Below are 27,546 nucleotides of genomic sequence, written 5' to 3'. Positions count from 1 at the left end.
TTCACCATGGTTAAAGCCGTGGTTTAAGGTGTCTTCTGAACACAGCCCAGCTTTCTGGCTTAACCACCATGGTTAAAGCCATGGTTTAAGGTGCCTTCTGAATGGGGCCGTAGTCTTGTCTAATGACCCAGTGTTTCTACAGAACAGTACGAGGTGCACACAGTTCGATATTTATTTCTGGTATTTCGTAACACTGGCTTTCGACGTAATGTAAACTTCCAGAAGCTCCATTCTTTTCCCCCTGATCCTGTGAACGAATAAATTCCAAACTTGGTTCAAAGCGGAGCACCTCTTCCAGGCCACACACTGAACTTGGTAGCCAGAGTGAGTGCAAATTATGTGAATGGATAAAAAGAATGCAGTCTGGGCAGCCAGTTTCTTTCACAAAATGTGGGTCCTTTAAATACAGAATTCCAGGTCCTCTAAAAGTAGATCTGGGCTTGGACTGTTTTATTCCTAGGGGGAATTTTTTTGCAGCAGTACAAGACTCTTGAAATGATTATGGGATTTCTGTGATGGTGCTGAGCGCCACCCTGTGGAAGACTTTTGTGCAGCATGAAAGTTCTGCAACAAAGTTCAATGTTGTTTAGTGACGAGTGTTGATGACATGCCAGATATTTAATGAATGTGCAAATGTAAATTGTATATTACTGTGATGGTGTGTCACTCACATGCCCCACGCTTGGCCAATTATTCAGGGCAATAAAGCTTCTGCTTATTTACATTCCGTTTCTATTAAGGTAGATCACAGGGTCTAAAGGTGAACTGTAAGAATAAAGAAAACAAAGAACCGTTTAACCATAAAACAGACCCATAAAAACATAAGTCAAATCATATCTTTAGAAGGTTAAATCCTCAAAGTGACACTTATAATTTGCAAGGTGCTAAGTTAAGTGAAACTTTCCACGGTTGATAACCTGTTTGGGCATACACACCAGTGGTATTTTTTTTGTACAATAATTGGTTTGATGGTTTTATTGTTTTATGATACTATTAACTATTAGCTGCTCTAAAAGTCCCCTATGGGATAAAAGGTGAGGGATATAAATTATTTTATACATTAATGCATAACTGATACAGATAACCCTGAAGGGCTAAGCAAAATAATAATAATAATAATAATAATAATAATAATAATAATAATAATAATAATACTGTAAATTTGTGTCTTCAAACGCAATGTCTTATGGGGGAAAATATTACTGGCCTACTCAGTTGCTGCACTCATCAGGAGATACCTAGGCAACAAGGATGATCAGGGGTCTGGAAACAAAGCCCTATGAAGAGAGACTGAAAGAACTGGGCATGTTTAGCCTGGAGAAGAGAAGATTGAAGGGAGACATGATAGCACTCTTCAAATACTTGAAAGGTTGTCACACAGACAAGGGCCAGGATTTCTTCTCGATCCTCCCAGAGTGCAGGACACGGAATAACGAGCTGAAGTTACAGGAAGCCAGATTCCGGCTGGACATCCGGAAAAACGTCCTGACTGTTAGAGCAGTACGACAATGGAACCAGTTACCTAGGGAGGTTGTGGGCTCTCCCACACTAGAGGCCTTCAAGAGGCAGCTGGACAACCATCTGTCAGGGATGCTTTAGGGTGGATTCCTGCATTGAGCTGGGGGTTGGACTTGATGGCCTTGTAGGCCCCTTCCAACTCTACTATTCTATGATTCTATTATTCTATTCTAGTGGTACCCCAGTTTTCAGAGGTTCAGTCTATCACGGCTTAGAAGAGGGTCTTTAGTGATGTAGCACCCTCCATCTAGGACTCCATACCTCTACAAATTTCATAGGCTCCAACCTTTCTAGGCTTTCAGCAGCAACCCAAAACATACCTTTCCCAACAGCCATTCCCAGGAAGGTAATCTTGTCCTCTGTGTGAAGACTTGTTTTTGTACGTTGCTTCAAAATTTCTTTAATAGAAGCGATTCATAAATATTGTTAAATTAGTCAGAAAACTTTTGCTGTGGTTCTTTCTGTTGCTGAGACCCCTTAGTGCTCTATATATTCTTCTAATAGTGTATAGTTATATTTTAATGTTTTTATTGTTTCTATAAGCCTCCCAGCAAACTTGGATTACTGGCCAGCATATAAATGTTATTAATAACTGAAATAAATAATAAATGTAGATAGCACAAGATTTTCTCATCTTGTTTTTTTGTGTGTGTTTTTGGTAGTGTGTCCGGAGGAGAACTTTTTGATTTTTTGGCCCAGAAAGAGTCGCTGAGTGAGGAGGAAGCCACCCAGTTCATTAAGCAGATCTTAGATGGGGTCAGCTACCTGCATGCCAAGAAGATCGCCCATTTTGACTTGAAGGTGAGGATGAATTGCAGGCAAAGCCCTGCTTCTTGCAATGCAGGTTTTCACGTTATGAAGAGAAGGCAGCATGTGGAGCAGGCTCTGATCAACCGACTGCAGGTGGTAAGGGGGTGATATAGTAGCACCTTCCAGCCTGGTGGGCTAACTAGCTAGCTAGGAATACTGGTTTGTCAATGGCATTTATCCTCAGCATGCATACTCAGAAGAGAAATCCTTTAAAACCAAGGAGACTTGCTTCCAGATAAATGTAACTGGAACTCCAGCTGTTGTGGCCCAATTACAGATGAAAGTAGCCTTAGCAATTGAGGATTTACCATTCTTTGAAATACATGCAGTAGCCATCCAACACAGGGCTAAATCCTTTGCTGTTTATAAACCAACTCAGCTTTTTGCCAGCCTCACTTACCCAGCCTGAAGATCTATTATTTATTTATTTATTTATTTATTTATTTATCATACTTGTACCCCGCTCCTCAGCCAAAAAAGGCTCTTGGAGCAGCTTACACTTAGCAAAAAAGACAGTCCCTGCCCTCAGGCTTACAATCTAATAAAGACATGACACACAAGGAAAAGGAGTCCAGGAGGGAGGGAGGGAGGAGAGAGAAAGAGAGAGAGAGAGAGTCCAGCAGGAGCAGGCCCCGATGTTACTTCTGCCTGCTCCTGTCCCTCGGTCTTTCTTCTTCCCCACAGGGCCAAGATGGCAGTTTGCCCTGTGGGGGTGGAGGAAGAGTCCAAGAGGAGCAGGCCCCGATGTTACTTCTGCCTGCTCCTGTCCCCTCGGTCCTTCTTCTTCCCCACAGGGCCAAGATGGCAGTTTGCCCTGTGGGGGGGGGGAAGAGTCCAAGAGGAGCAGGCCCCAATGTTACTTCCGCCTGCTCCTGTCCCCTCGGTCCTTCTTCTTCCCCACAGGGCCAAGATGGCAGTTTGCCCTGTGGGGGGGGGGGAAGAGTCCAAGAGGAGCAGGCCCCGATGTTACTTCCGCCTGCTCCTGTCCCCTCAGTCTTTCTTCTTCCCCACAGGGCCAAGATGGCAGTTTGCCCTGTGGGGGTGGAGGAAGAGTCCAAGAGGAGCAGGCCCCGATGTTACTTCTGCCTGCTCCTGTCCCCTCGGTCCTTCTTCTTCCCCACAGGGCCAAGATGGCAGTTTGCCCTGTGGGGGGGGGGAAGAGTCCAAGAGGAGCAGGCCCCAATGTTACTTCCGCCTGCTCCTGTCCCCTCGGTCCTTCTTCTTCCCCACAGGGCCAAGATGGCAGTTTGCCCTGTGGGGGGGGGGAAGAGTCCAAGAGGAGCAGGCCCCGATGTTACTTCTGCCTGCTCCTGTCCCCTCGGTCCTTCTTCTTCCCCACAGGGCCAAGATGGCAGTTTGCCCTGTGGGGGGGGGGGGAAGAGTCCAAGAGGAGCAGGCCCCGATGTTACTTCCGCCTGCTCCTGTCCCCTCGGTCCTTCTTCTTCCCCACAGGGCCAAGATGGCAGTTTGCCCTGTGGGGGTGGGGGAAGAGTCCAAGAGGAGCAGGCCCCGATGTTACTTCCGCCTGCTCCTGTCCCCTCAGTCTTTCTTCTTCCCCACAGGGCCAAGATGGCAGTTTGCCCTGTGGGGGTGGAGGAAGAGTCCAAGAGGAGCAGGCCCCGATGTTACTTCTGCCTGCTCCTGTCCCCTCGGTCCTTCTTCTTCCCCACAGGGCCAAGATGGCAGTTTGCCCTGTGGGGGGGGGGAAGAGTCCAAGAGGAGCAGGCCCCAATGTTACTTCCGCCTGCTCCTGTCCCCTCGGTCCTTCTTCTTCCCCACAGGGCCAAGATGGCAGTTTGCCCTGTGGGGGGGGGAAGAGTCCAAGAGGAGCAGGCCCCGATGTTACTTCTGCCTGCTCCTGTCCCCTCGGTCCTTCTTCTTCCCCACAGGGCCAAGATGGCAGTTTGCCCTGTGGGGGGGGGGGGAAGAGTCCAAGAGGAGCAGGCCCCAATGTTACTTCCGCCTGCTCCTGTCCCCTCGGTCCTTCTTCTTCCCCACAGGGCCAAGATGGCAGTTTGCCCTGTGGGGGGGGGGGAAGAGTCCAAGAGGAGCAGGCCCCGATGTTACTTCTGCCTGCTCCTGTCCCCTCTGTCCTTCTTCTTCCCCACAGGGCCAAGATGGCAGTTTGCCCTGTGGGGGGGGGAAAGAGTCCAAGAGGAGCAGGCCCCGATGTTACTTCCGCCTGCTCCTGTCCCCTCGGTCCTTCTTCTTCCCCACAGGGCCAAGATGGCAGTTTGCCCTGTGGGGGTGGAGGAAGAGTCCAAGAGGAGCAGGCCCCGATGTTACTTCTGCCTGCTCCTGTCCCCTCGGTCCTTCTTCTTCCCCACAGGGCCAAGATGGCAGTTTGCCCTGTGGGGGGGGGGAAGAGTCCAAGAGGAGCAGGCCCCAATGTTACTTCTGCCTGCTCCTGTCCCCTCTGTCCTTCTTCTTCCCCACAGGGCCAAGATGGCAGTTTGCCCTGTGGGGGGGGGGGGAAGAGTCCAAGAGGAGCAGGCCCCGATGTTACTTCCGCCTGCTCCTGTCCCCTCGGTCCTTCTTCTTCCCCACAGGGCCAAGATGGCAGTTTGCCCTGTGGGGGTGGAGGAAGAGTCCAAGAGGAGCAGGCCCCGATGTTACTTCTGCCTGCTCCTGTCCCCTCTGTCCTTCTTCTTCCCCACAGGGCCAAGATGGCAGTTTGCCCTGTGGGGGGGGGAAGAGTCCAAGAGGAGCAGGCCCCAATGTTACTTCCGCCTGCTCCTGTCCCCTCGGTCCTTCTTCTTCCCCACAGGGCCAAGATGGCAGTTTGCCCTGTGGGGGGGGGAAGAGTCCAAGAGGAGCAGGCCCCAATGTTACTTCCGCCTGCTCCTGTCCCCTCGGTCCTTCTTCTTCCCCACAGGGCCAAGATGGCAGTTTGCCCTGTGGGGGTGGGGGAAGAGTCCAAGAGGAGCAGGCCCCAATGTTACTTCCGCCTGCTCCTGTCCCCTCGGTCCTTCTTCTTCCCCACAGGGCCAAGATGGCAGTTTGCCCTGTGGGGGGGGGGAAGAGTCCAAGAGGAGCAGGCCCCGATGTTACTTCTGCCTGCTCCTGTCCCCTCTGTCCTTCTTCTTCCCCACAGGGCCAAGATGGCAGTTTGCCCTGTGGGGGGGGGGAAGAGTCCAAGAGGAGCAGGCCCCGATGTTACTTCCGCCTGCTCCTGTCCCCTCGGTCCTTCTTCTTCCCCACAGGGCCAAGATGGCAGTTTGCCCTGTGGGGGTGGAGGAAGAGTCCAAGAGGAGCAGGCCCCGATGTTACTTCTGCCTGCTCCTGTCCCCTCGGTCCTTCTTCTTCCCCACAGGGCCAAGATGGCAGTTTGCCCTGTGGGGGGGGGGAAGAGTCCAAGAGGAGCAGGCCCCAATGTTACTTCCGCCTGCTCCTGTCCCCTCGGTCCTTCTTCTTCCCCACAGGGCCAAGATGGCAGTTTGCCCTGTGGGGGGGGGGAAGAGTCCAAGAGGAGCAGGCCCCGATGTTACTTCTGCCTGCTCCTGTCCCCTCGGTCCTTCTTCTTCCCCACAGGGCCAAGATGGCAGTTTGCCCTGTGGGGGTGGGGGAAGAGTCCAAGAGGAGCAGGCCCCAATGTTACTTCCGCCTGCTCCTGTCCCCTCGGTCTTTCTTCTTCCCCACAGGGCCAAGATGGCAGTTTGCCCTGTGGGGGTGGGGGAAGAGTCCAAGAGGAGCAGGCCCCGATGTTACATCTGCCTGCTCCTGTCCCCTCGGTCCTTCTGTGGATTGGAATCCACGTACAATAGAATCTTAAAAGACACCTTGAAAGGCTAGCAGAGTTAGAGCTTGTCTACATGCTGTAAATACTCCATCTTGGCTGTGAAATTGCGCACATTTTCTTACATGGTGCAGCCTCCAATTTGCATTCACTGTTGTTTTTGCTGCGAAGCTGTGCACCTTCGCAGTCTCGTTTTACCATGTATTTTAACTTTGGCCCGCTGTCGACATTGTTGTTTGTGCGTGTGGCAGTGGTGACTTCAGTGCGGCTGAGGATAGTCAGCATAATTTGGGGGCAGATTCCATTTTCGTCATGGCTGTGGGTCCTCCCCTTTTCCCCCCCCACCCACATCTTTCTCCACAGATGCGCAGTTCCAAACCTCCAGTCTTAGCTCTAAGAACGGTCTTCTCTCTCTAGTGGCACGTTTGCAGCTGGGTTTTGTTTTCCAATAGCGATGGTATTAGTGAAGGCAGGATTTGACTTTCACACATGTGCCCGGAGGCTTTTATTAAGACCTGCAAAATCAATAGCTCCAGAGATGTTTGGTGGTGCTCATTTGCACAGAACCGGACTGTCTGATGTAGAAAAGGGGAAATAAGTCATAACACGGGAAAAGATCGTACTTGCAGATGATAAGATTAAATTAGAGTTTGTGTGTGTGTTATTTTAACAAATTTTAATCTGTGTTTTTTATGACCTGTTTATATTTGGTGAAAGTGGAGGACCGCATTTGGAATTTTTGTATTTTTAACCATCATTTATGGGTAGAAGGTGGCCCAAACAAAGCATCCAAAGGAACTGCGGACAGTTTCAAATAAAGAAGTTACTGTGCATGGCTTTAATTTGCCTAACTCCTCTGGCTCCAGTGCAGTCTGGATTGCAGCCACAACAACTGGAGCTCAGCTGCATCTGCTGAATCCCCTGGAAATTGTGTTCAGTATCTGTCAAAGCATCCATAGCCTGTTTGGGTTGTCATCTCAAAATCCGAGTTCCTCCCATCCCTTGCTGTGCTGTGATGGATACTTAGCTGACACAGACCTCTTTCCTTTTTAGGGGCACATCTGTCCCACACGTACCTGTTCCAGCAAAATAAAACAAGAACAGCTAATATGAGCTGCTGTTGTTGCCAATCACCGCACCCCACTGCTGGCATTTCTTTACCTGGGCCAAGCAGCAGCTTCACATTTCAGGAAGAGAAATGCCAGATTATTAAGCCGTCAGAAAAACATCTTGATTACAGCGGCCAGAAGGAGAAGAACCCATTCTTACACGTTGCACCTCATTGTGCTGCCCACTGCTGCACATACAGTTCCCTCTTATGATCCAGGGGCTAAGGTTGAGCACTCCGTACCTTTTCACAAAGCTTAAAATTTTGGAGCTCAGCTGTTCAGGAAGAAAAGCAAGGGGCTCAGGTTTAAATTGTTTCTCACGCACGCACACACACTCTCTCTTTAAAACAGTTGAACAGGCTTTGCATGTGCAGCTTTGGATTGAGGATGAAATATTTTTTTCTATTTTCTTAAGCAGAAAGAACACTGTACAGTGCTTTCTTTGCCATGTTGAATTGCAATTTGAACCCATGCTGGTGTGCTCAGAGGACAACGTTGCTAAACAGACCTGCCAGAATCTCTGCCTTATTTATTATTATTATTATTATTATTATTATTATTATTATTATTAATAATAATAATAAAAATAAAAATAAAAATAAATTTATTAGTTACCCGCCTCTCCCTCTGGATCGAGGCGGGGTACAACATAAATGCAAATGCCATAAAATACATATAATTAAAACATTTAAAACTAATACATTATTAAAAACAGCACATTATTAAAAGGCATCTTAAAATTCAACTGGGTAGGCCTGCCGGAAGAGATCAGTCTTTATAGCTTTCTTAAAATCCGGAAGACTGTTAAGTTGACGAATCTCTCCCGGCAGGTCATTCCATAATCTGGGAGCAGCAGAAGAAAAGGTCCTCTGGGTAATAGTTGTCAGCCTTGTTTTTGTTGGCTGGAGTAAATTCTTCCCAGAGGACCTGAGTGTGTGGGGTGGATTGTATGGGAGAAGACGATCCTGCAGGTAGCCTGGACCCAAACCATGTAGGGCTTTAAAGGTGATAACTAACACTTTATACTTCACCCGTAAACTAATTGGCAGCCAGTGAAGAATTTTTAAAACTGGTGTAATGTGGTCACCCCTAGGTGTACCGGTGACCATTATTAAAATATTTATATCCCGCCCTATATCACAAGGATCTCAGGACGGCATACAGATAAAATCATACATATTTAATAGAATAAATAAATATACAATTCTAAAACAAATTAAACCATTAATATGTTAAAATTTTAAAACAGTAAAACAGTCTTAACTAGCAAGGCCTGTTCAATCCTTTGAGCCTCCACAAACCCAATGTGACCGTTTTCTTTTCTTGTGTCTGTGCCTTTTTCTTCTTTCCCGTTCCTTCAGCCTGAAAATATTATGCTGCTTGGCAAGAATATCCCTATCCCACACATAAAACTGATTGATTTTGGTCTGGCCCATGAAATAGAAGATGGCGTCGAGTTTAAAAACATTTTTGGGACGCCAGAATTTGTAGGTAAGTCTTTCTCGTTTCACTTGTCGTTATTATTGTCGCTTCTTTAGATGAGGTTGAACCCTGTCATCTGCCTCCGCTGTCAGTCCTTGTCTCAATATGGGTGAGAATTATATGTGCTTGATGTAAACTGATCCTTGGAGTCCCTGCACTGCTTCCATCCAGACACACTTGCCTGATCTGTGAAACTGTCCCTACAACCATGCACGGCTTCCGGCTTTTAAAAAAATGCAATTATTTCATACTTAAGTATGTAATATTTCCCAGGATCCATATTGTTGTACGATTGGGGTTTTTCCACAAGAGAGGTTACAGGAACCAGAAGGACGGCTGAACCTTTCTTAATAGTCACTAGCCAAATTGTCTGGTACGTTGTTTGTTAGGGAAATTGCTGGTTGATTGCTTTCAAGAGCTGGATCTTCCTCAATTCTTCTGAATTCTCTTCCGCCCAGCTAAGGATGGTGTAATCTAGATCGGTGTATATTTCTGTGAAAGGGGGCAAAAGGACAGACTGCAGTTTTTGAGGGAAGCACAGAAGGGGAAAGAGGAAGCTCTGAAAAGTACCTTTGAGTGGGGGAAGGAATTGCCCCCCCCCTGGAGATCTGATGTTGGCAGTGGTTTAATGGTACATTTGGAAGTGCAAGCGCTCATTGTCTCCTAGCCACGCCCAAAAGGAGAGGCCAAAACTGCAGGCAGCTGTGTGGATCTGTGACAACAAACCCGTTCTAGATGTTTTATCTCCACCAAGGGCAGGTCATTTGTAGGAGGCCCGTTCTTTGTAGAATTAATGGGTCAAGACCAGAAAAAAAGGAAAGGAACCTCTTGTGCAAGCACTGAGTCATTACTGACTCTTGGAGGGACACCAGCTTTCGCTGACGTTTTCTTGGCAGGCCTTATAGCGGGGTGGTTTGCCGTTGCCTTCCCCGGCCGTTATTACCTTTCCCCCAGCTAACTGGGTACTCATTTTATCGACCTCGGGAGAATGGAAGGCTGAGTCGACCCAAGCCGGCTGCCTGAAACCAGCTTCCTCTGGGATCGAACTCAGGCTGTGGGGAGAGTTTCAGCTGCAGAAACTGCTGCTTTACCACTCTGCGCCACACGAGGCCCTTACGGGGGTCAAGACCAAGACACCCCAAAATACTTTACAACAAGGACAGCTTGCAACAGTTTATTGTTGGTGGAAAATTCATCTTTTCAACCCCCACAGCTACTCTGGGGATTGCAGCTAAGCTTTGATGAGGTCTGAGAGGGCTGGCAGGTTATAAGCTCCATCCGACGAGTGTTTTATTGCACACTTGTTACTGGGCACTCACGGAGTTGGCTCAGGTCCCTCACGTGACGTCGTCTGTCTCCCGCGTGCCTTCTGGCCTTCCTTTCGTGACAAAAAAACCCACCCTGGTTAGGTCCGATGTATTTTTAAACACGGAATTGCTGCTCTCTCCTGCTGTGTGCAGGAGAAGCAGCGCCATTAGAACAGCGGACTCAATGGGCCTCGTGCTCGTTCTGTACTTCCTCTTTTGAAAGAGGAAGTAACTGAGGAACGAAAACATGGCCGGAGAAGCGACGGTAATTAGCATGTTTCCCCCCGGTGTGATGGAGCTCGTTGTCAGTGTCCCTGCAAGTGTAGCCTCCGCTGCACCACTGGATGTTGGGCTGTTGGCTGGAATGTTTAAGCTATGTCTTGTCTTGCGCTGCACCTGCAGATTTGAAAGCATTACAAAATGCCATCAGGCTCCATTCATCTCCTTCTGATGGAGACCGAAGCCTGGAAAGCGCCCCGGAGCTTTTTGCTGCCTGGAGGAAATGGGGTGAATGTAACACTGCTGAGCATGTGGGGTGGGAAGAGGATGGAGGAGGGCAGGTAGACTGCGCCGAATGCGGCAGAGGAGAGGACGTGGTGGTGCCTTCTGGCCTTGCAATTCCTGAATTATGTGGCTGAAATCCTTTGTGCGCTCTTGCTAATACTGAGATAAATGCTGTTCCTTTCAGCACCAGAAATAGTGAATTACGAACCACTTGGGCTGGCAGCTGATATGTGGTAAGTACTTCACCTTTCCATTCCTATTTTCTTCCCACTTTCCAGCTGTATATTCAAAACTGATTGCTTTTAAAGTAACGTCTATGTGTTTTTCCTTTTTTTGTCTTGCAGGAGTATAGGAGTTATCACTTACATACTGTAAGTACAGCCCTGGATTATTCATTGATTCATTCGTTTATTGTACTTGTATCCCACCTTTCCTCCACAGGGTTCAAGGAGGTGTATATTGCCCCCCCCCCAAAAAAAAGTTCTTACAACAACCCTGTGAGGTAGATTAGACTGAGAGGATGTCATTGGCCCAAGGTAACCCTGTGAGCTTCATGGCTGATTTGAACTTGGATCTCCCAAGTCCTAGTCTGACATTCTAACCCCGCCTTCCCCAACTTGCTGCCTTCCAGATGTGTTGGACTGCAGTTCCCATCATTCCCAGCCAACATGGCCCGTGGGCTGCAGGTTGCCCAAACGTGCAATAGCGCTTTGGTGTGAAGGTTTAATAAGAAGTTTGGTGTTTGATGAATGGGGAGACAGAGGAGACAAACAGAGATAAAGCAATTAAAATTTATTTATTTACATATTTTACTTACATGATTTTTAGGCCGCCTTTAATCATAGAACGTACAAGATAAAAACAATACAAAACTATGCAGAACAAATACAGTAGAAATGCAGTGAAGGAATAGTATAATGTAGATATATGAAGAGGCTTACGAGTTAAGAGAAGAAGGTTTGAACTTCATATGAAACACTAGAGCAGGCACAGACCATTTGTGGTCCTCCAAATATCAGCCTTAGCCAGTGTAACCAATGAACATAAGAACACAAGAGGAGCCCTGCTGGATCAGACCAAGGGTCCATCTAGTCCAGCATTCTGTTCACACAGGGGCCAACCAGCTGTCGACCAGTGTGAAATTCACCCAGACCAGTGTATGGCGTTCCCTTGATGGCCGCACGGTGGCATCTCCCGCCTTGTTACTGTACCTTGCTCATCTGAGCCACTTGGTGGTGCAGGAGAGTAAAGGGAAAACGATTCAAATCACAGAAAAAGATTGGTTTGCACCTAAATTCTCCTCAATAGCCCAGCAGTACTGTCAGTCCTAGAATCCTAGAATAATAGAGTTGGAAGGGGCCTATAAGGCCATCGAGTCCAACCCCCAACTCAATGTAGAAATCTACCCTAAAGCATACCTGACAGATGGTTGTACAGCTGCCTATTGAGTATCTCTAGTGTGGGAGAGCCCACAACCTCCCTAAGTAACTGGTTCCATTGTCATACTGCTCTAACAGTCAGGACGTTTTTCCTGATATCCAGCCGGAATCTGGCTTCCTGTAACTTGAGCCCATTATTCCGTGTCCTGCACTCTGGGAGGATCAAGAAGAGATCCTGGCCCTCCTCTGGGTGACAACCTTTTAAATATTTGAAGAGTGCTATCATGTCTCCCCTCAATCTTCTCTTCTCCAGGCTAAACCTGCCCAGTTCTTTCAGTCTCTCTTCATAGGGCTTTGTTTCCAGACCCCTGATCATCCTGGTTGCCCTCCTCTGAACACGCTCCAGCTTGTCTACGTCCTCCATTTTTAAAGCTCTCCAATCTGTCTCGCCCACCATGTTGGGAAAGGTGTCAAGTCAACTCGTGCAGCACATTCCCCACCTTGGGGACCCAATGTGAACATTAAAATTGATTTTATTCAGATTAATAAGTGTTGTGGGTTAGATTATGTCCTTGTTGTTGTGTGTCCATTCACTGGGTGGGTAGAAGCCTACCCCTGTGCAAAAGCGGATGCTGCCACTGTGAGCAAGAAGCTCCTACGAGACTTTATTCCCCGATTTGGATTTACAGCATTGCGGACAAGAGATGCCAACGCAAACATTTGGCAATTAAGGGACAAGGCCTAAATATGGAAGGCGATAATAATAGTTCTGCTTAAAAAAAGAAAGGGCTCGTGTCCTTGGTATAGGGGCAGCATTTCCCTATATCTTGATTTCATGGCTCAGCATTCCTCGTCAGAGACCGACAAAAAAGTGCTTTAGCAACATCTTCTCTTTTAGGAGATAAACAGAGGTTGCTTATTGTAGTGAAGGGCGTTTGAGAGAGATACCAGGCTCTCCCTAGCTAAATAAAGATTGCTGAATGCCAGTTTTATTATCAGGAAGCCTGAGTTGCTCCTTTGGGGCTGTAGCCAACAGCTGATCTGTCAGGAAAATAACCTTTTCTGGTGGCTTCCTAAATTCTGATTTCACTGGAAGCTTCATATTCCTTGTCTTGAGTCAATTTCAACAAAAGCTCTCGGTAGGGATGGCCTAAGATATTTTGGGACCTGAAACAGGAAATCCAAATGGGGCTTCCCTCCTGCTGATTAATACGGGGCATGAGCCACTGGGAGGTCCTCCTGTTCAAGTTGTGCCATGCTCTTACACAGCTCCCATTCGTTTCAGTGAAGCGTGCCCAGCAGAACTTCCTGGTGGATTGTGCCCTGCAGAGTCAACTCCTTCCATTTCTTCCTTGTTGCCTTTAATGGCACCCCAAATCTTAAACCTCTTTTTTGGCTTTATGGTCAGACCACCTTTGGGTTCATCTGTTCCCTTCCTCCCTTCTGAAACGTTTTATTCAGATGTGTTTACGATAACCAGGCAAATGTGCACATTGTACACCTTTTTTCATTGTCATTTTTAAAGCCGGCAGAAAAGCAGTGGACAAGGGTTTCTCTACTAGCTGTCATGACCCCCCAACCCCTCAGGCCAACCAGCATGCAGTAGAGGATTCTGATGAGGCAGTCAGTGCCTTATCAAGGGCCCTCCCAGCCAGAGGGAATAGCTCTACCATCGCCCTTCGGCTCAGAGGATGAGGCTGTGGCAGAACCTCCATCTTCCCAGCCTCACAGAAGTCTCATGCTACCAAATCAGGCAAAGGCCCTTACCAGTCCAGTCAGCTTCTCCAGTAGAGCTGATCACATTGCAGTCATGACAGCCTATATAAGGTTTCAGTGGGCTTTAGCTCCCTGCTGAGACAACATCCTCCTGTATCCTAGTAGGAGAGAGTTACAGCTAGCAGGACCCACTTGGAGCTATCCAAGGTCCTACTTTCTTCCTGCCTTGATCTTATTATCAGTTTCTCCTGCAAGAGATCACAGAAACAGGACACTGAGGGGTCAGCAGTAATACAGTCTTCCCCCCCTTTCTCCCCATGGACTGCTCTAACGGTGACCCTTTTCTTTTCTTTTTTAACTCGGTCTCTTTAGGCTCAGTGGTGCCTCACCATTCCTCGGCGAGACCAAGCAGGAGACGCTGGCCAACATCACTGCTGTGAACTATGAATTCGACGAGGAATTCTTCAGCCACACCAGTGACCTGGCTAAAGATTTTATTCGGAAGCTTCTGGTGAAAGATACACGGTAAATCCAGAGCGGCCCACCATAAGGACGAGCAGGATGCAGATGTAACGATTCCTGGGTATAGCCCAGTGGTTCTCTGTATGGCCCCAAGTATCTCTAGCTGCCGTCCTGAACCTGGGCATACGTGTAGGCCCATTGGCTTCAGCAGTAGAAGACAGGGTCATAGTAGCTCAGCAGGAGAGCACTTGCTCTGCATGCAGAAGGTTCCAGGTCCAATCCCTGGCAGCAAGTCCAGTTTAAAATGATTAGGTAGAAGGAGATAGGTAGGATCTCTGACGGAGACCCATTTCTACAAAGACTGATGAGAGGAAAAGTTCTACAGTCTATTAAGAGCTGCACATGGAAGGAAGAGGAGGGTGATGGAAAACACGATCCAGTTATTTCAGTTACTTGTACAGAGACTTAGCTGTAGTAAGTTTCAGGGCTCAGATGTTGTGCTAACAGCTTCATGGACTTGAAAGGAGTCCATAAAGAGACTTGACAGAAGTCAGAAAAGTGGTCTCAAGGTGGGAGGCAGTTCCAAGCATCATCATCTAACAATGAGTCCACTTGACTACATTTTTGCAGGTTGCAGAGATGCCACTGGAGCGTAATGAATGAAATAATTGTGTTTATTTCAGTTATGCTGCTTTTATTTATTTATTTGAAATATTTATATACCGCTCCATATCTAAAATCGATTCTGGAGCAGGGAGCATAGGAATAAAACAGTTAAAAGGTAAACAGATTAAAGCAGCGTATTAAAATTGTTCAATTTAAATCAGAATACCAATAAAAATGGTGGCTGCTCAATTGAGGAATTCTCCCTGGAAGAGAGAGCTGTTTTCAGGAGGGGCCAGAAGGAGCACACTGTTGGCGCCTGCCTGACCTCCAGAGGCAGGGAGTTCCTTAAGAAGGGAGCCGCCACACGGAAGGGTGTTTTCTTGGTGGATTCCAATCAGGCCATACCAATCAGGCCATAGGCCCATATGGAATCACCAGGAGCATGCCCTCTGATGACCTCGGTGTCTGGACAAAAAAAGGGGAGGAGAACCCCTACTGTGCAAACGCTAAGAATAGGATCCAAACCTTTAAAGCCTATGAGTGTGACAAATGAAGTCAATAGAAGATTCTACTGTGATATAAAAGATGTACATTCTACTACAATAGTATCAATGGTCTATGTGCATCATCTGTTACAACACATGATCAGGGTATCATTAACACTGGACATCAGGAAATGTCCAGTGTTTTCCTGATGTCCAGCTGGACATCAGGAAAAACTTCCTGACTATTCGAGCAGTACGACAATGGAATCAATTGCCTGGTGAGGTTGTGGGCTCTCCCACACTAGAGGCCTTCAAGAGGCAGCTGGACAACCATCTGTCAGGGATGCTTTAGGGTGGATTCCTGCATTGAGCAGGGGGTTGCACTCAATGGCCTTGTAGGCCCCTTCCAACTCTGCTATTCTATGATTCTATGAACACTATTCTTGGGTTAATTGTGTTGTAACATGCATTTGCACCTCAATAAAGTGTTAATGATACCCTGATCATGTGTTGTAACAGATGATGCACATAGACCATTGATACTATTATAGTAGAATATACATCTTTTATATCACAGTAGAATCTTCTATTGACTTTATTTGCCACACTCATAAGCTTTTAAGGTTTGGATCCTATTCTTAGCGACCTCAGTGTCTGGGCAGGTTGGTAAGGGAGAAGCCACTCTTTCAGTATCCTGGTCCCAAGTTGTTATATCCTGCTCTTCCTCCAAAGAGTCCCAAGTTGTCCCCCATCTAGGCACTTAATAGGTCCTCAGACCTGTTTCATTTTCACACATTCTATATCTTTAGCCAATTCTCTGGGCCATCTTCTTGCAGTTTTAAGATGTTTCCGAAGATGGAGGCGGGTCTGCCTATGCTGCCGACGTGTAACACACGTTACAATGCTTGTGACGGTCAGTTCCTTCCTGTACAGAGCATTTGCTAAAGCGTTTCTCCCTTTGTAGGAAACGTCTCACCATCCAAGAAGCTCTCACTCATCCCTGGATCACGGTAAGTCCAGACACAGGGTACGTCTTCCTTATGTGGAAGGTTTTTTTTAAAATTCATGCTCAAGTCGGACAGTCCTTTGTGTGTAATTTTGAATTTGGCATTTGAACATCACAAGGCATCTTTCTCGTTTACTTTTACATTTCTGACTTTAACCCCTACAGCAGTGTGAGAGTGACCTTCTACTTTGTGTATACTTCAGTTCCCCACAGTTGTAACCTCCTTGGGGGAGATATGGTCAGGCTAAACATTTTCAAAATTCCTAAAGGAAAGGTGCAAAGTAAAATAACACAAGTGTTGGCTTTAGAAAAAAATTGCTTTCTCTTAAACGAGAGATGAGAAAAGTGTCAATATTTGATGCTGAGATACACATGGACAGCATACAATCTTCTGTTTTGGGACACATTATGGGATGTTTGTACCCCCTGCCTACCGTTTGCATGGACGGACACCAATCATGTATGGGCTCTATCCAATGTGAGTTCTTTCCATCCAGTCCTCCTTGAAATCAGTGTGAAGTTGGAAAAGGGCAACTTTGTGGCATTTGTGCAAAATTTCAAGGGTGACTGTGTAGGAGAAGTGCCCAGTGGATGGTACCTCTGTGTGTGTGTGTGTGTGTGTGTGTGTGTTTGTGTTTGTATTTGTGGTGGCCTGCTGTGTAGAAGTTACAATGAATGTCCTAAATTTGCCCAATAACAACCTTAACATGTGAATTTTGAAGATTCCAGGCAAAGCTGGTGAATGACTGAAAACTCAGAGATCTTCTACCTAGTAAATGTTGACAGCCACTTATCAGCAATCACTGGTGTATGTCCAAAAAGTGGGGAAGTCATCTATAAAGCCTCGTGTGGCACAGAGTGGTAAGCAGCAGTTACTGCAGCCGAAACTCTCCCCACGGCCTGAGTTCGATCCCAGTGGAAGCTGGTTCTCAGGCAGTTGGTTCAGGTCGACTCAGCCTTCCATCCTTCCGAGGTCGGTAAAATGAGTACCCAGCTAGCTGGGGGAAAGGGAATCGCGACTGGGGAAGGCAATGGCAAACCACCCCGCTACAAAGTCTGCCAAGAAAACGTCAGCGAAAGCAGGCGTCCCTCTAGGAGTCAGCAATGACTCAAGGGCTTTGCACGAGAGGTTCCTTTCCTTTTTCCCCCCGTCTATAGCTATAGATATATTTGAAAATTTGCAAAACTCATCTGGAATAGTCAGCGTTTACAAGAGAAGCTCAAAATTCACTAAATGTTGGGCATTCATTGTAATATAGAATCTTATTTAGCTTGAAAGTGCATTTTGTTGGTCTTGACTTGGCAAATGGAGCATGGGAATACTAATTGTGTGGGTTTTTTCCAACTTGTGAAATTGCTCAAGTGTGCATTTGCCCAATTATTTTCTTTTTACGAAGTTGATCATTTTTGAGACTGTAAATTCTCAGATGCCAGCATGTAATTAAGTCACAGTTCTTATAGGGATGCTCTTGTTTCACCAACCTTTAAAAAACCCATAAATCACATGCATGAAGGGAAAAAAGGGTCCCTTGTTTTCTCCCAGCAACGTGGACATTTGTGTTTTTGCATTCCTTTTGCCTGGTGTGGTGTCATTGATGGTGTGGTGTCTGTAGAAAGACTTCGCAAGATGCTCCAGGTAAATAACACTAACCCCCTACTTCTATCTGAAGACGCACCAGCCCAGAGATGAAACGAAAGTCCAAGGAAACAAAAGGGCGGAGAACAGGCAGTTGAAGACAAAGCGTCTGAAAGAATACACCATCAAGTGTCACTCCAGTATGCCTCCAAACAACACGTATATCAACTTTGAGCGCTTTGCCTGTGTAGTGGAAGACATCTCAGGGATGGAGCAGAGCTTCAGCACTTTAGCCGTGTCCCATGATTCTTTGCAGGAGGACATTGACGCTCTGGTTTCTATCTACAACGAGAAGGAAGCCTGGTACAAAGAAGAGCATGAGAACGTGAGACATGAACTTTCCCAACTGAAGTACGAGTATCGTAAAATTGAATCCCTGAAGAAGCATCTGCAGGATGACATTAGGGACGTAGGGGCCAGCCTTGCTGGTGTGACTGGCAGGTACGTTGACCTACAGTCACAGTATGAGACTTTGAGTAAGGAGCTGTCCGAAGAACTCAAATGGATTCAGGACTTAACTGGTGGCGTCCACATAGAGGGTGTAAGCGAAGCCTACACCACTGGAAATTTTGGCTCTGTCTTCAACAAAGACATCAACGACTCTCTTATGGAATTGTTAAATAGATCATGCTGTGAAGAATTCTTAGCTGCCTTGAATCTGGGAGTTTCAAAATCAAGCCAATAACACTGCCTAAGTTGGGTGTTTTTTTTTTTTTTGGATTTATATAATTTATGTTGCCTGTTCGAAGTGAAACAATAGGAAATGATCTTGACATAGCTTTGCCAGCACATCAAGATTTCTGCATGCTACTGACCAAACCCACGGGGTTGCTTTATTTATTTCTGAACAAATATATTTGACATTCACGTATTATAGTTGGATTTTTGAACTCCATGAAAAGTTAAACCGCCACACAGAGACCCTGCTGTTGTTTTATAAAGTAGAAAAACCTTAACAGGCAAGTTGTGAATGTTAGCGATTAGTAATTTATTGAAACGGAATTGTACTATCCTATTCTCTATATAACACATACGTTGCATTTAAAAAAAGAAAGACTGTGCTGTCGTTGTTCTTTGGAAGATGGCATCAACTTGCTGTTACTATGGAATTCATCCAAAATGCTTGATTGTGGATAGTTAAGCATATTTAAAAGCCTTTATTGCTATAAAAGTCAAGCAATAATGAGACATTGAATTTGGGTTGTTTTTTTTTACTTTGAAACTCTCCATGAAAGCACTTTTAATAACGATGGGTTCAGTTGTGCAGCGTCTTGCTGCCCAAAACACTCCCTGAAATCCTGACCAGAGTCTGCTGAAAACAGTAGTAGGTGAAAGACGGTGTTGTGAATGTGTTACGGAATAAGCGGAGAGCACTGAAGAAGTGATATGTAAAGCAGTGTCAAGAATCTCGACGTTTATCCCACCCCCAAACTGAAAAAGATGGTCCAACATGGGAACCAAACGACCAGATACTGCTATTGTGTAACTTGAGAACTTTGGGGGCGGGGGCAGGGAGGGTTGACACAAATTATTAGACAGTGAAAGGGGGTGTGGGGAGTTATCAATCAGTTATGCATTTTTCTGTTCCTGTGTTTGAAGAAGAAGGCTATTGCTCCGGCAGCATTAATTTCCCCAGAAATGTAACCGATCTCACACTTAAAGAGCCAATAAATATTTATTTCGTACAGGGTGGTTTCTAGAAGCGCCATCTGTCCGTACGCAACACGAAAGCTTGGTTCTGGCCATCCCAGTTGGTTCTTGCTAATCCAGTGAATTCTGCTTTGCCGTTGCTTATAGGTAGACTTAGAAATCAATGCAATTTGTAACTTCCTTGGTCCATTAACCAAGGGCTACTGTGTAATGGCATGATTCAAAGCCCCTGTACAACATCCTGGTATTTTCTGTGAAGGAAGTGGGGATTGCTGGATGAACAATCAGTTTTTGGAACATGCGAAAAAAAGCAAAACGGGGAACTTTTTGAAGATGAAGGACTGAGGTGGCGAGAATGTGAGTTTGCTGGTCCCACTTCCTGTGAACTGCACTGGTTATCCTTTCCAAGAGAGTTTCCAGATATCAGGCGTTGTTTTAAATTCTAGGGTGCTGCCATTTGAGGGTCTTCTGAGGTATCTTCCAATTTGCTGAATCTTCTCAGGCCTTGAAAAAGTGCCTTGAACTGAAATAAAATTCTCCCTGGGATTGAAACCAATTTCAAACAACTATTCAGACTTGTTCTGGAGAGAAGGAAATGAGCATACGATCATCAGAAGTAATGCTGTTACTGTTATTATGTTATTATATTTTCATATACTGCCATCAGGACATCTTCACATTAAGGGGAAATTGCATTGCTTACCCGGGGCATTTGTGATTCCTGCTTTTTGACGTACTTATTGTGGGCTGCATTACACGAACGGAGAGGGCCGACCATGTGGTTGAATACTTCCCCTGTCAGCATTGAATACTTCCCCTGTCAGCATGCTCTGTTCACTTCCATTTAGACAGCGCCATCTAGTGGTGGAACATCCTTTTTTTTCAGATGTTACCACTTTAAAAGTGGTTCTTTTTATGATGGATTTTCCATTGTATGCCACAGGAGACATCCTGGTCATTCACGATGTCATTTAAAAGACCCGAAAACTTTTGTGAGTGGCTAATCATGAGAGTGCCATAAATCGCTCCTTAAGAGGAGCCAATCCGTGTGCATGACGCTTTACAAAAGCATAGGTCCCTCCCCTGAAGAGTTTACAATCTAAAACTCAACTCATGGGAAAGAAGCAGGAATGGGGTTCTTATACATTGTTGGCTTCGTTACAGACTGAGTTATTTATTTATTTATTTATTTATTACATTTAAATACCGCCCCATAGCTGAAGCTCTCTGGACAGTTTGCAAAAGTTAAAAACAGTGAATATTAAAAAAGTATACAAAAGTTAAAACCATCAAAAATATAAAAACAACAGTATAAAACAACAGTATCCATTTAAACAACAGTTCTGGGGGCCATTAAAAACAAAAACAAATTTAGCATATGTTGTTAAACGCCTGGGAGAAGAGAAAAGTTTTGACCTGGTGCCGAAAAGATAACAATGTTGGCACTAGGTGAGCCTCATCAGGGAGATCATTCCATAATTGGGGGGGCCACCACTGAAAAGGCCCTCTCCCTTGTGGCCATCCTCCGAGCTTCCCTCAGAGTAGGCACTCGGAGGAGGACCTTAGATGTTGAGCGCAGTGTACGGGTAGGTTCATGTCGGGAGAGACGTTCAGTCAGGTATTGTGGTCCCAAGTCGCGTAAGGCTTTTTAGGTTAAAACTAGCACCTTGAATTGGGCTCAGAAACGTATAAGGCAGCCAATGCAAGCGGGCCAGAATCGGTGTTATATGTTCGAACCTTCTGGTTCCAGTTTTCAATCTGGCCGCTGCATTTTGCACAAGCTGCAGCTTCCGAACCGTCTTCAAAGGCTGCCCCATGTAGAGGGCATGGCAGTAATTTAATTTGGAGGATACCAGAGCATGGACAACTGAAGCTAGGTTATCCCTGTCCAGATAGGGGCGTAGCTGGGCCACCAAACGGAGTTGGTAGAAAGCACTCCGTGTCACCGAGGCCACCTGAGCCTCAAGTGACAGAGATGGTTCAAGAAGAACCCCCCAAGCTACGAACCTGCTCCTTCAGGGGGAGTGCAACCCCATCCAGAACAGGTTGAACACCCGCCATCCGGCCAGAAGAACCGTAGAGCCGCCTTCCCCAATCTAATGCCTAGAGGGTGCTAGGTTGGGGGAATGCTGCAGTAGGCCATAGGAACGAGGGAGTTGTTGGGCCAAAGGTTTCATGAAGAAGGTGGCTTTGAGGAGGGATTTGAAGGAAGGAAAAGATGGGGCATTGCACTGGTGTTCTGGGAAGCAGTTCCAGGCATGAGAAGTGGCAAGGGAGAAAAGGCGGAGTCTTCTGAGGGAGGAGGATGTCCTTCCAAATGTGGAGGGTGCTGGAGGAGTGAAGGTGGCCAGAAGGGACATATCGACACACAAGACCTGAAAAATATTTATTTATTGCATTTTTATACTGCCCAATAGCCGAAGCTGCCTGGGCAGTTCACAAAAATTAAAACCATTCAAAATATAAAACAAACCGTATAAAAACACGATATAAAACACAATACAAAAGCACAACCAGGATAAAATCAGCAGCAGTGCAGAAATGCCAGTTTAAAACCGCAAAGTTAAAATTGAATTCATAGGCTGTTAAAATGCTGAGAGAATAAAAATAGTGTAGATGCCAGGCGAACCTCCTTAGGGAGCTCATTCCACAGCCAGGGTGCCACAGCAGAGAAGGCCCTGCTCCTCCTGGTAGCCAGTAAGGGGATGAAGGCTGTGTACGTGTGTTTATGTACATCTGACAAACAGCTGGGGCTTTATGAAGACTCTCTATGTTTCCTGTGCCCTCTGTCCCTTTGTCGTGAACTTTCCCATCTCTGAGGAAAAAGAGAGAAACATGGCTGCAAGGAGAGAGGCTTCAAGGAGCTGATCACTGCACCGTATTTGGCACAGGGCTGTTGACCCTTCTCGGTCATTCCTTTCTAAAGGTTGTGATGAGGCTGCTCTCCGCCCTTGCTCAGAGAAACTCTTGTCTTTATTAATGTGTACCTGATCCAGGGCTGAAATGGAAACATGGGTTTACGCTCCGGTTCAGCATATATCCAGGTCACTGTAACCAGCTGTGGGGAGTATAAACACTGATGCACCACCCAGCACAAAGAACTAAATGGCCACATGTTTCTGGTTAAGCATCCATATATAGAGGATGGGGTGGGGGGTGAGGGAAGGAAACAGAGAAAGAACTTCCTTATAGATCAAAGGCATGAGTATCTTCTCAAAATTTGATGTAGTATGAGCCCTGCCCGTCTTCACATCTATCTCTGACCACAGCTGTGGACGACCCCAGACTGAAAACAGAGACGTAACGTAATTATTAGAATCCTCCTTTCTGCCCAATACGTAGGTCTTTTGTGCCTTCCACAGTTTTTGTTCTCAAGTTATGACTTTCCCCCATTTATATTCTTACTCTTATTTCTTTCCCTTTAAAAAGCGGGGCGGGTGGGTTACCTGCTGTTGTGCTTTGGTGTTGCTTGCTTCCCAAGTTTGTTCCCTCAAGAAGTTTCTAGTCCTCATGGCCCCCTGACCAACCTTCTGGGACATCTCTCCTAATATCCACCCCTTCCCCAAATGTGTCAAATGCTGGAGCAGACAGACATTAATGTTCTCCAATTCATTTTATGTGTTTCCCCCACCCTACGGTATGACTTAAACCATGGTTTCATTATGTTCTTCGATCAATTTCGTTTCTATACCACCCAATATAGCCAAAGGTCTCTGAGCTGTTCGCAAAAATTACAATCCACAAATATGAGATAATAAAAATAGAGTATAAAATCTTTAACATATAAAATTTAAAAACAATATGCTTAATGAAAGTGGCTTTCAGACTGGTGTGTGGGTAGTGCTTTATTGGCTTGGAAGCTTCCATTTGTCGTTTCAGTAGGCTTCCAAGGAAAAAAGTAAGGTAAGTATTCCAAGGCCTGGCCAGGTTCCAAGAGGTGAAATGGGTTTTAGATGCTACTTGGTTACTGCTGCTGTACTGTGGTGACGTGAGCCACGTCATGCCCATACACCAAACAGGGAGACTGATAATTTGTCAAAGCCTTGATCCACACCATGGATACATTTTGTCTGCTTATTGGCCGAGGGAACTCAAAGCACTAACCTTCTCGCTTCTTGTTTCCTAGCCAACGGACAAGCGGCAAGCCATGGTGAGGCGGGAGTCAGTCGTTAACTTGGAAAACTTCAAAAAGCAATACGCCAGGAGGCGGTGGAAGGTAACATCCATGGAATATGGTTGCTGATGTTGTACTGACTGATGGGCCAGGGGTCAGGGGTGGAATCTGACCATCTGTCATGGAATCGTAGAGTTGGAAGGGGCTGATAAGGCCATCGAATCCAACCCCCTGCTCAATGCAGGAATCCACCTTAAAGCATCCCTGACAGATGGCTGTCCAGCTGCCTCTTGAAGGCCTCTAGGTCATTGGGTCCATTGTCGTACTGCTCTAACTATAAGGAAGACTTTGGAAACTTCCAAATTAGATTACTGCAATGCCCTCTACATGGGGCAGCCTTTGAAGACGGTCCGGAAGCTGCAGCTTGTGCAAAATGCGGCGTCCAGATTGATAGCTGAAACAGGGAGGTTTGAGCATATAACACCGATTCTGGCCCGCTTGCATTGGCTGCCTATATGTTTCCGAGCCCAATTCAAGGTGCTGGTCTTAACCTATAAAGCCCTACATGGCTTGGGACCACAATACCTGATGGAACGCCTCTCCCGACATGAACCTACCCGTACACTGCGTTCAACATCTAAGGTCCTCCTCCAAGTGCCTACTCCGAGGGAAGCTCGGAGGATGGCAACAAAGGAGAGGGCCTTCTCAGTGGTTGCCCCCTGACTGTGGAATGATCTTCCCGATGAGGCTCGCCTGGCGCCAACGTTATTATCTTGCGCTTTTTATACTGTATTTCGTAATTGTGTTTTTAACCTGTTGGATGTTTTTTGTGGTTTTAATTTTTGTGAACCGCCCAGAGAGCTTCGGCTATTGGGCGGTATAAAAATTTAATAAATAAATAAATAAAATATCTTTTCGGCGCCAGGTCAAGACCTTTCTCTTCTCCCAGGCATTTTAACAGCATTCAACAACGTTAAGTTTGTTTTTAATGGACCCCAGAATTGTTGTTTTTAAATGGATACTGTTGTTTTTATATTGTTTTGATGGTTTTTAAATTTTTGTATACTTTTAATGTTTACTATTTTTAATTGTTGTAAACCGCCCAGAGAGCTTCGGCTGTGGGGCAGTATGTAAATGTAATTAAATAAATAAATAAATAAGTTTTTCCTGATGTCCAGCCTGAATCTGGAACCTGGCCTTTGGCTGTACTAAGAACATGCAGGAGTGCGTTTCAAGCGTGTGAACACAGTTTGTTTTTCTCCCTAGCTCACTTACAGCATCGTTGCTCTCTGCAACCATTTATCTCGGTCGTTGGTGAGAAAAGTTCGCTTAATGCAAGAGGAAAGTTTGGTAAGCACATTGAGCCGAAGGAAGCTGCAAGCCGATCACACAACATGACAAGCCAGAGTATAGGTTGAGTGTGGTTTGCTGTTGAATCATGGAATGTTGCATTGTGTGAGCCCAACTGTGCTAACAATCCATGGTTTGTTAACCTCAAACAACCCTCAGTTCACAACCAAACAACAAACTGTGGGCTGTTTATGGGTAAAAAGAACATAGTTTGTTAGTACAGCTGGGTTGACACAGCAGAACAACCCATGGTTCAACGACAACCCATGGTTAAATGACAATCCATGGCTCAATCCATACTCTGGCTTGTTGCGTTGTGTGAACCTGGTTGGTGTGTCCAGTTCTTTGTTCTAGAGCATGAAGTGCCTTAACAAGGTTCCTTGCCCTCATTTTCTTCATCATGCTTGTATTATTTGTGATAACCTGAAGAGTTGCAGAGGTGTGACTAAACTAGCCTTCCCAAAACCCAGTGCACTCCAGATGTGTTAGACATCAGGTTCCCAGCATACCCCAGTGAGCTTCCCCGTTCCCCCCCCCCAGTTGGGTAAATCTGGCATAAGGACTTAAGAAGAGTCCTGTTGGTGATTAGAAGGACCATTCTGTCCATCTTCTTCCTTCCCGCATTGGCCAAACGCTTCCCAAGCCTGGGGACATCAACCCTGCCCAGATGTTCCAAAGTGGTGGACTGGGCGAGGGGACGTTGCACTGGCCTAGAAGTGTGCCTCTCACTCGAGGAGGAGTGGGAGGGAAGGGGAAAGTGTGCAGATGCAAAGCATCCCATCTCAAAATGTCACACGGCCTCTCTTTGTTCCAGCGCAACTGCGAAAGTGACCACGAGGAAGACCTTCTGAGCCAACCAGCTGCACCTCGTCATCTCTTGAGGAGGAGAAGCAGCATCTCTTAACTGGGTTCTACACGGGAGTAATGGGCATCGGACTGAAACGCTAAAAGGCTTAAGAGCACAGCTCTCGGCCCACCGACCCCTGAGCCTCAGAGGCATTTTTCTTTAACCAAAGCATGGAAGCATAAACCAAATACCTCATGTAGGGAGAGAGTCAGGAGACAAGAAGAAGCCATCTCACCACCTGTTTTACTGTCAGGAAATCTTCACGCAGAGGGGAAAACAGTGGGTCCTAGGATACCAGGCTTCAGGTCTGGGAAATCAGGATTTTACTGTCCTAACTTTAAGATTGTGTGCAGTGATATGCAGCAACCTGCTGTGGAAGTGACAAGGGGCCAGTTCCACACCTTGTGTCAAATCACTGCTATCCCATCATGGTAACGCTCTATCCCCTTTGAGCATTTATACCTGGCCGGACACACAATGACATTTGTTGTGGTATTTTGGATAATGTGGAATAAAAAGCAGAGAATAACACTATGGAAGCGGAATACGGAATGTGTAATGTGCCCCAACAGTTATCAGTGCACTTCAATACCACTATAAAGCAGCCGTGTAGATCTAGGCCAGGTAGCAAATGGATTGCTAATCGCGGCAACACTCGGACCAATCTATGGTACATGGAACAGCGAACGATTGCAGTCACGTTCCAGTTTTTCATCGACGAGACATCGGCGGGGGGAAGTCGGATCACTGGAAAAAGTGTATTGGCATATTGCAAGCGGGCCTCGCCTGCTGGTCTGCTTTGCATTGCCAATGGCTTCTTTTTGGATGGTCAGATCAAGCACACCCAGGCTGCAATCTTATACCCGTTTACCTGAGAACAAGTCAATTGGACTTTGTACTGAGTAGACCTAGAGAGGATTGCACTTTTGCTAGGGAGTAAACAATCCTCATGGAACTCAGTGGGACTTTGAGCAACCACCATGCTGAATCCTGTGCTGTAAATCTGTAGTTTCCCCTCCCCCAACATTTATTTCATTCTGAGATTGAGTCCCGTCTCCCACGAGTTTTTCCTGTATGAGCTCATTGAGGGAGGTGCCTCTGTTCTCAAAATCAGCCTTCCCTAACTTTGTGCCCTCCAGCTGTTTGGTATTTCACCTCCCATCACCCCCTAGCCATCATGGTTATTGTCTATCCTCATTGTAGTTCAACAGAGGGTATCAGGTTGGGAGAACCTTCTCCAAATCTGTTCTAGCAATACCTTTTCAAGTCTTGGATTTTTTCTTTCTCACTCACACATGGCTGGAGCCAAGCCAGAGTGTCACGATTTCTTGCTTGCCTTTTTATAGAAGGCTACAAATAAAAAGGGTACAATTTCACTTCTAGTGAATTATAAGCCATAATAAATGTTTCCATCAACATATTTCAGTATAATTTTGGAAACTGTACCATACTGCTACATTAATTGTATTATGTTTAAACTGTTGTGCTCTGCTTTTATATTTCCTTGCAGTTTTTCCTTACCTATATTTTGCCTCTCATTTGTCCAATATGGACAAGGTTTTGCTTTTGTGTTCGTATTTTGGGGACTGCTGTTAACAGCAGCATGTCTTTTCTCCTTGTGCATTGCACATGTCTGCAGCATATATTTGTTGGAAGCTCCTCTAATTTGAAACTCCAAAGAGATTAAATACACCCACACCAACAACTGAATATCTGAAGGCTAATTCTCGCCTTATCTTTTTCGGTGGCAGATTTGCCAAGAGGTGTGAGATATGAAAACTGTAACATCCTGGGGAAAACTAAAATTCATGTTAAATTTCAACTCTCAC

At 46.1% G+C, this 27,546-nt stretch overlaps 1 protein-coding gene across 3 annotated transcripts in view; it reads left to right on the top strand.

Moving 5' to 3' along the window:
* Positions 1-26,762, top strand: part of DAPK2 (death associated protein kinase 2) — a 65,333-nt gene extending 38,571 nt beyond the window's left edge. For 2 of the 3 annotated variants that reach the window (XM_063142696.1, XM_063142698.1), the window contains exons 4-10: positions 2,181-2,319; positions 8,535-8,664; positions 10,651-10,699; positions 10,811-10,837; positions 13,934-14,086; positions 16,079-16,124; positions 17,791-18,789. In XM_063142696.1, the coding sequence (XP_062998766.1) occupies positions 2,181-2,319; positions 8,535-8,664; positions 10,651-10,699; positions 10,811-10,837; positions 13,934-14,086; positions 16,079-16,124; positions 17,791-18,441 (1,195 nt within the window). In that variant the 3' untranslated portion in view covers positions 18,442-18,789. Of the gene's footprint in view, positions 1-2,180; positions 2,320-8,534; positions 8,665-10,650; positions 10,700-10,810; positions 10,838-13,933; positions 14,087-16,078; positions 16,125-17,790; positions 18,790-23,532; positions 23,623-24,786; positions 24,871-25,684 lie in introns of those variants that run through there. The other variant, XM_063142699.1, reaches the window with a different exon arrangement.
* Positions 26,763-27,546: the final 784 nt, after the last annotated feature.

This window comes from Elgaria multicarinata, chromosome 16, assembly GCF_023053635.1.
Source record: "Elgaria multicarinata webbii isolate HBS135686 ecotype San Diego chromosome 16, rElgMul1.1.pri, whole genome shotgun sequence".
Classification (NCBI taxonomy): Eukaryota; Metazoa; Chordata; class Lepidosauria; order Squamata; family Anguidae; genus Elgaria; species Elgaria multicarinata.
This window is presented reverse-complemented; position numbering and strand designations above follow the sequence as displayed.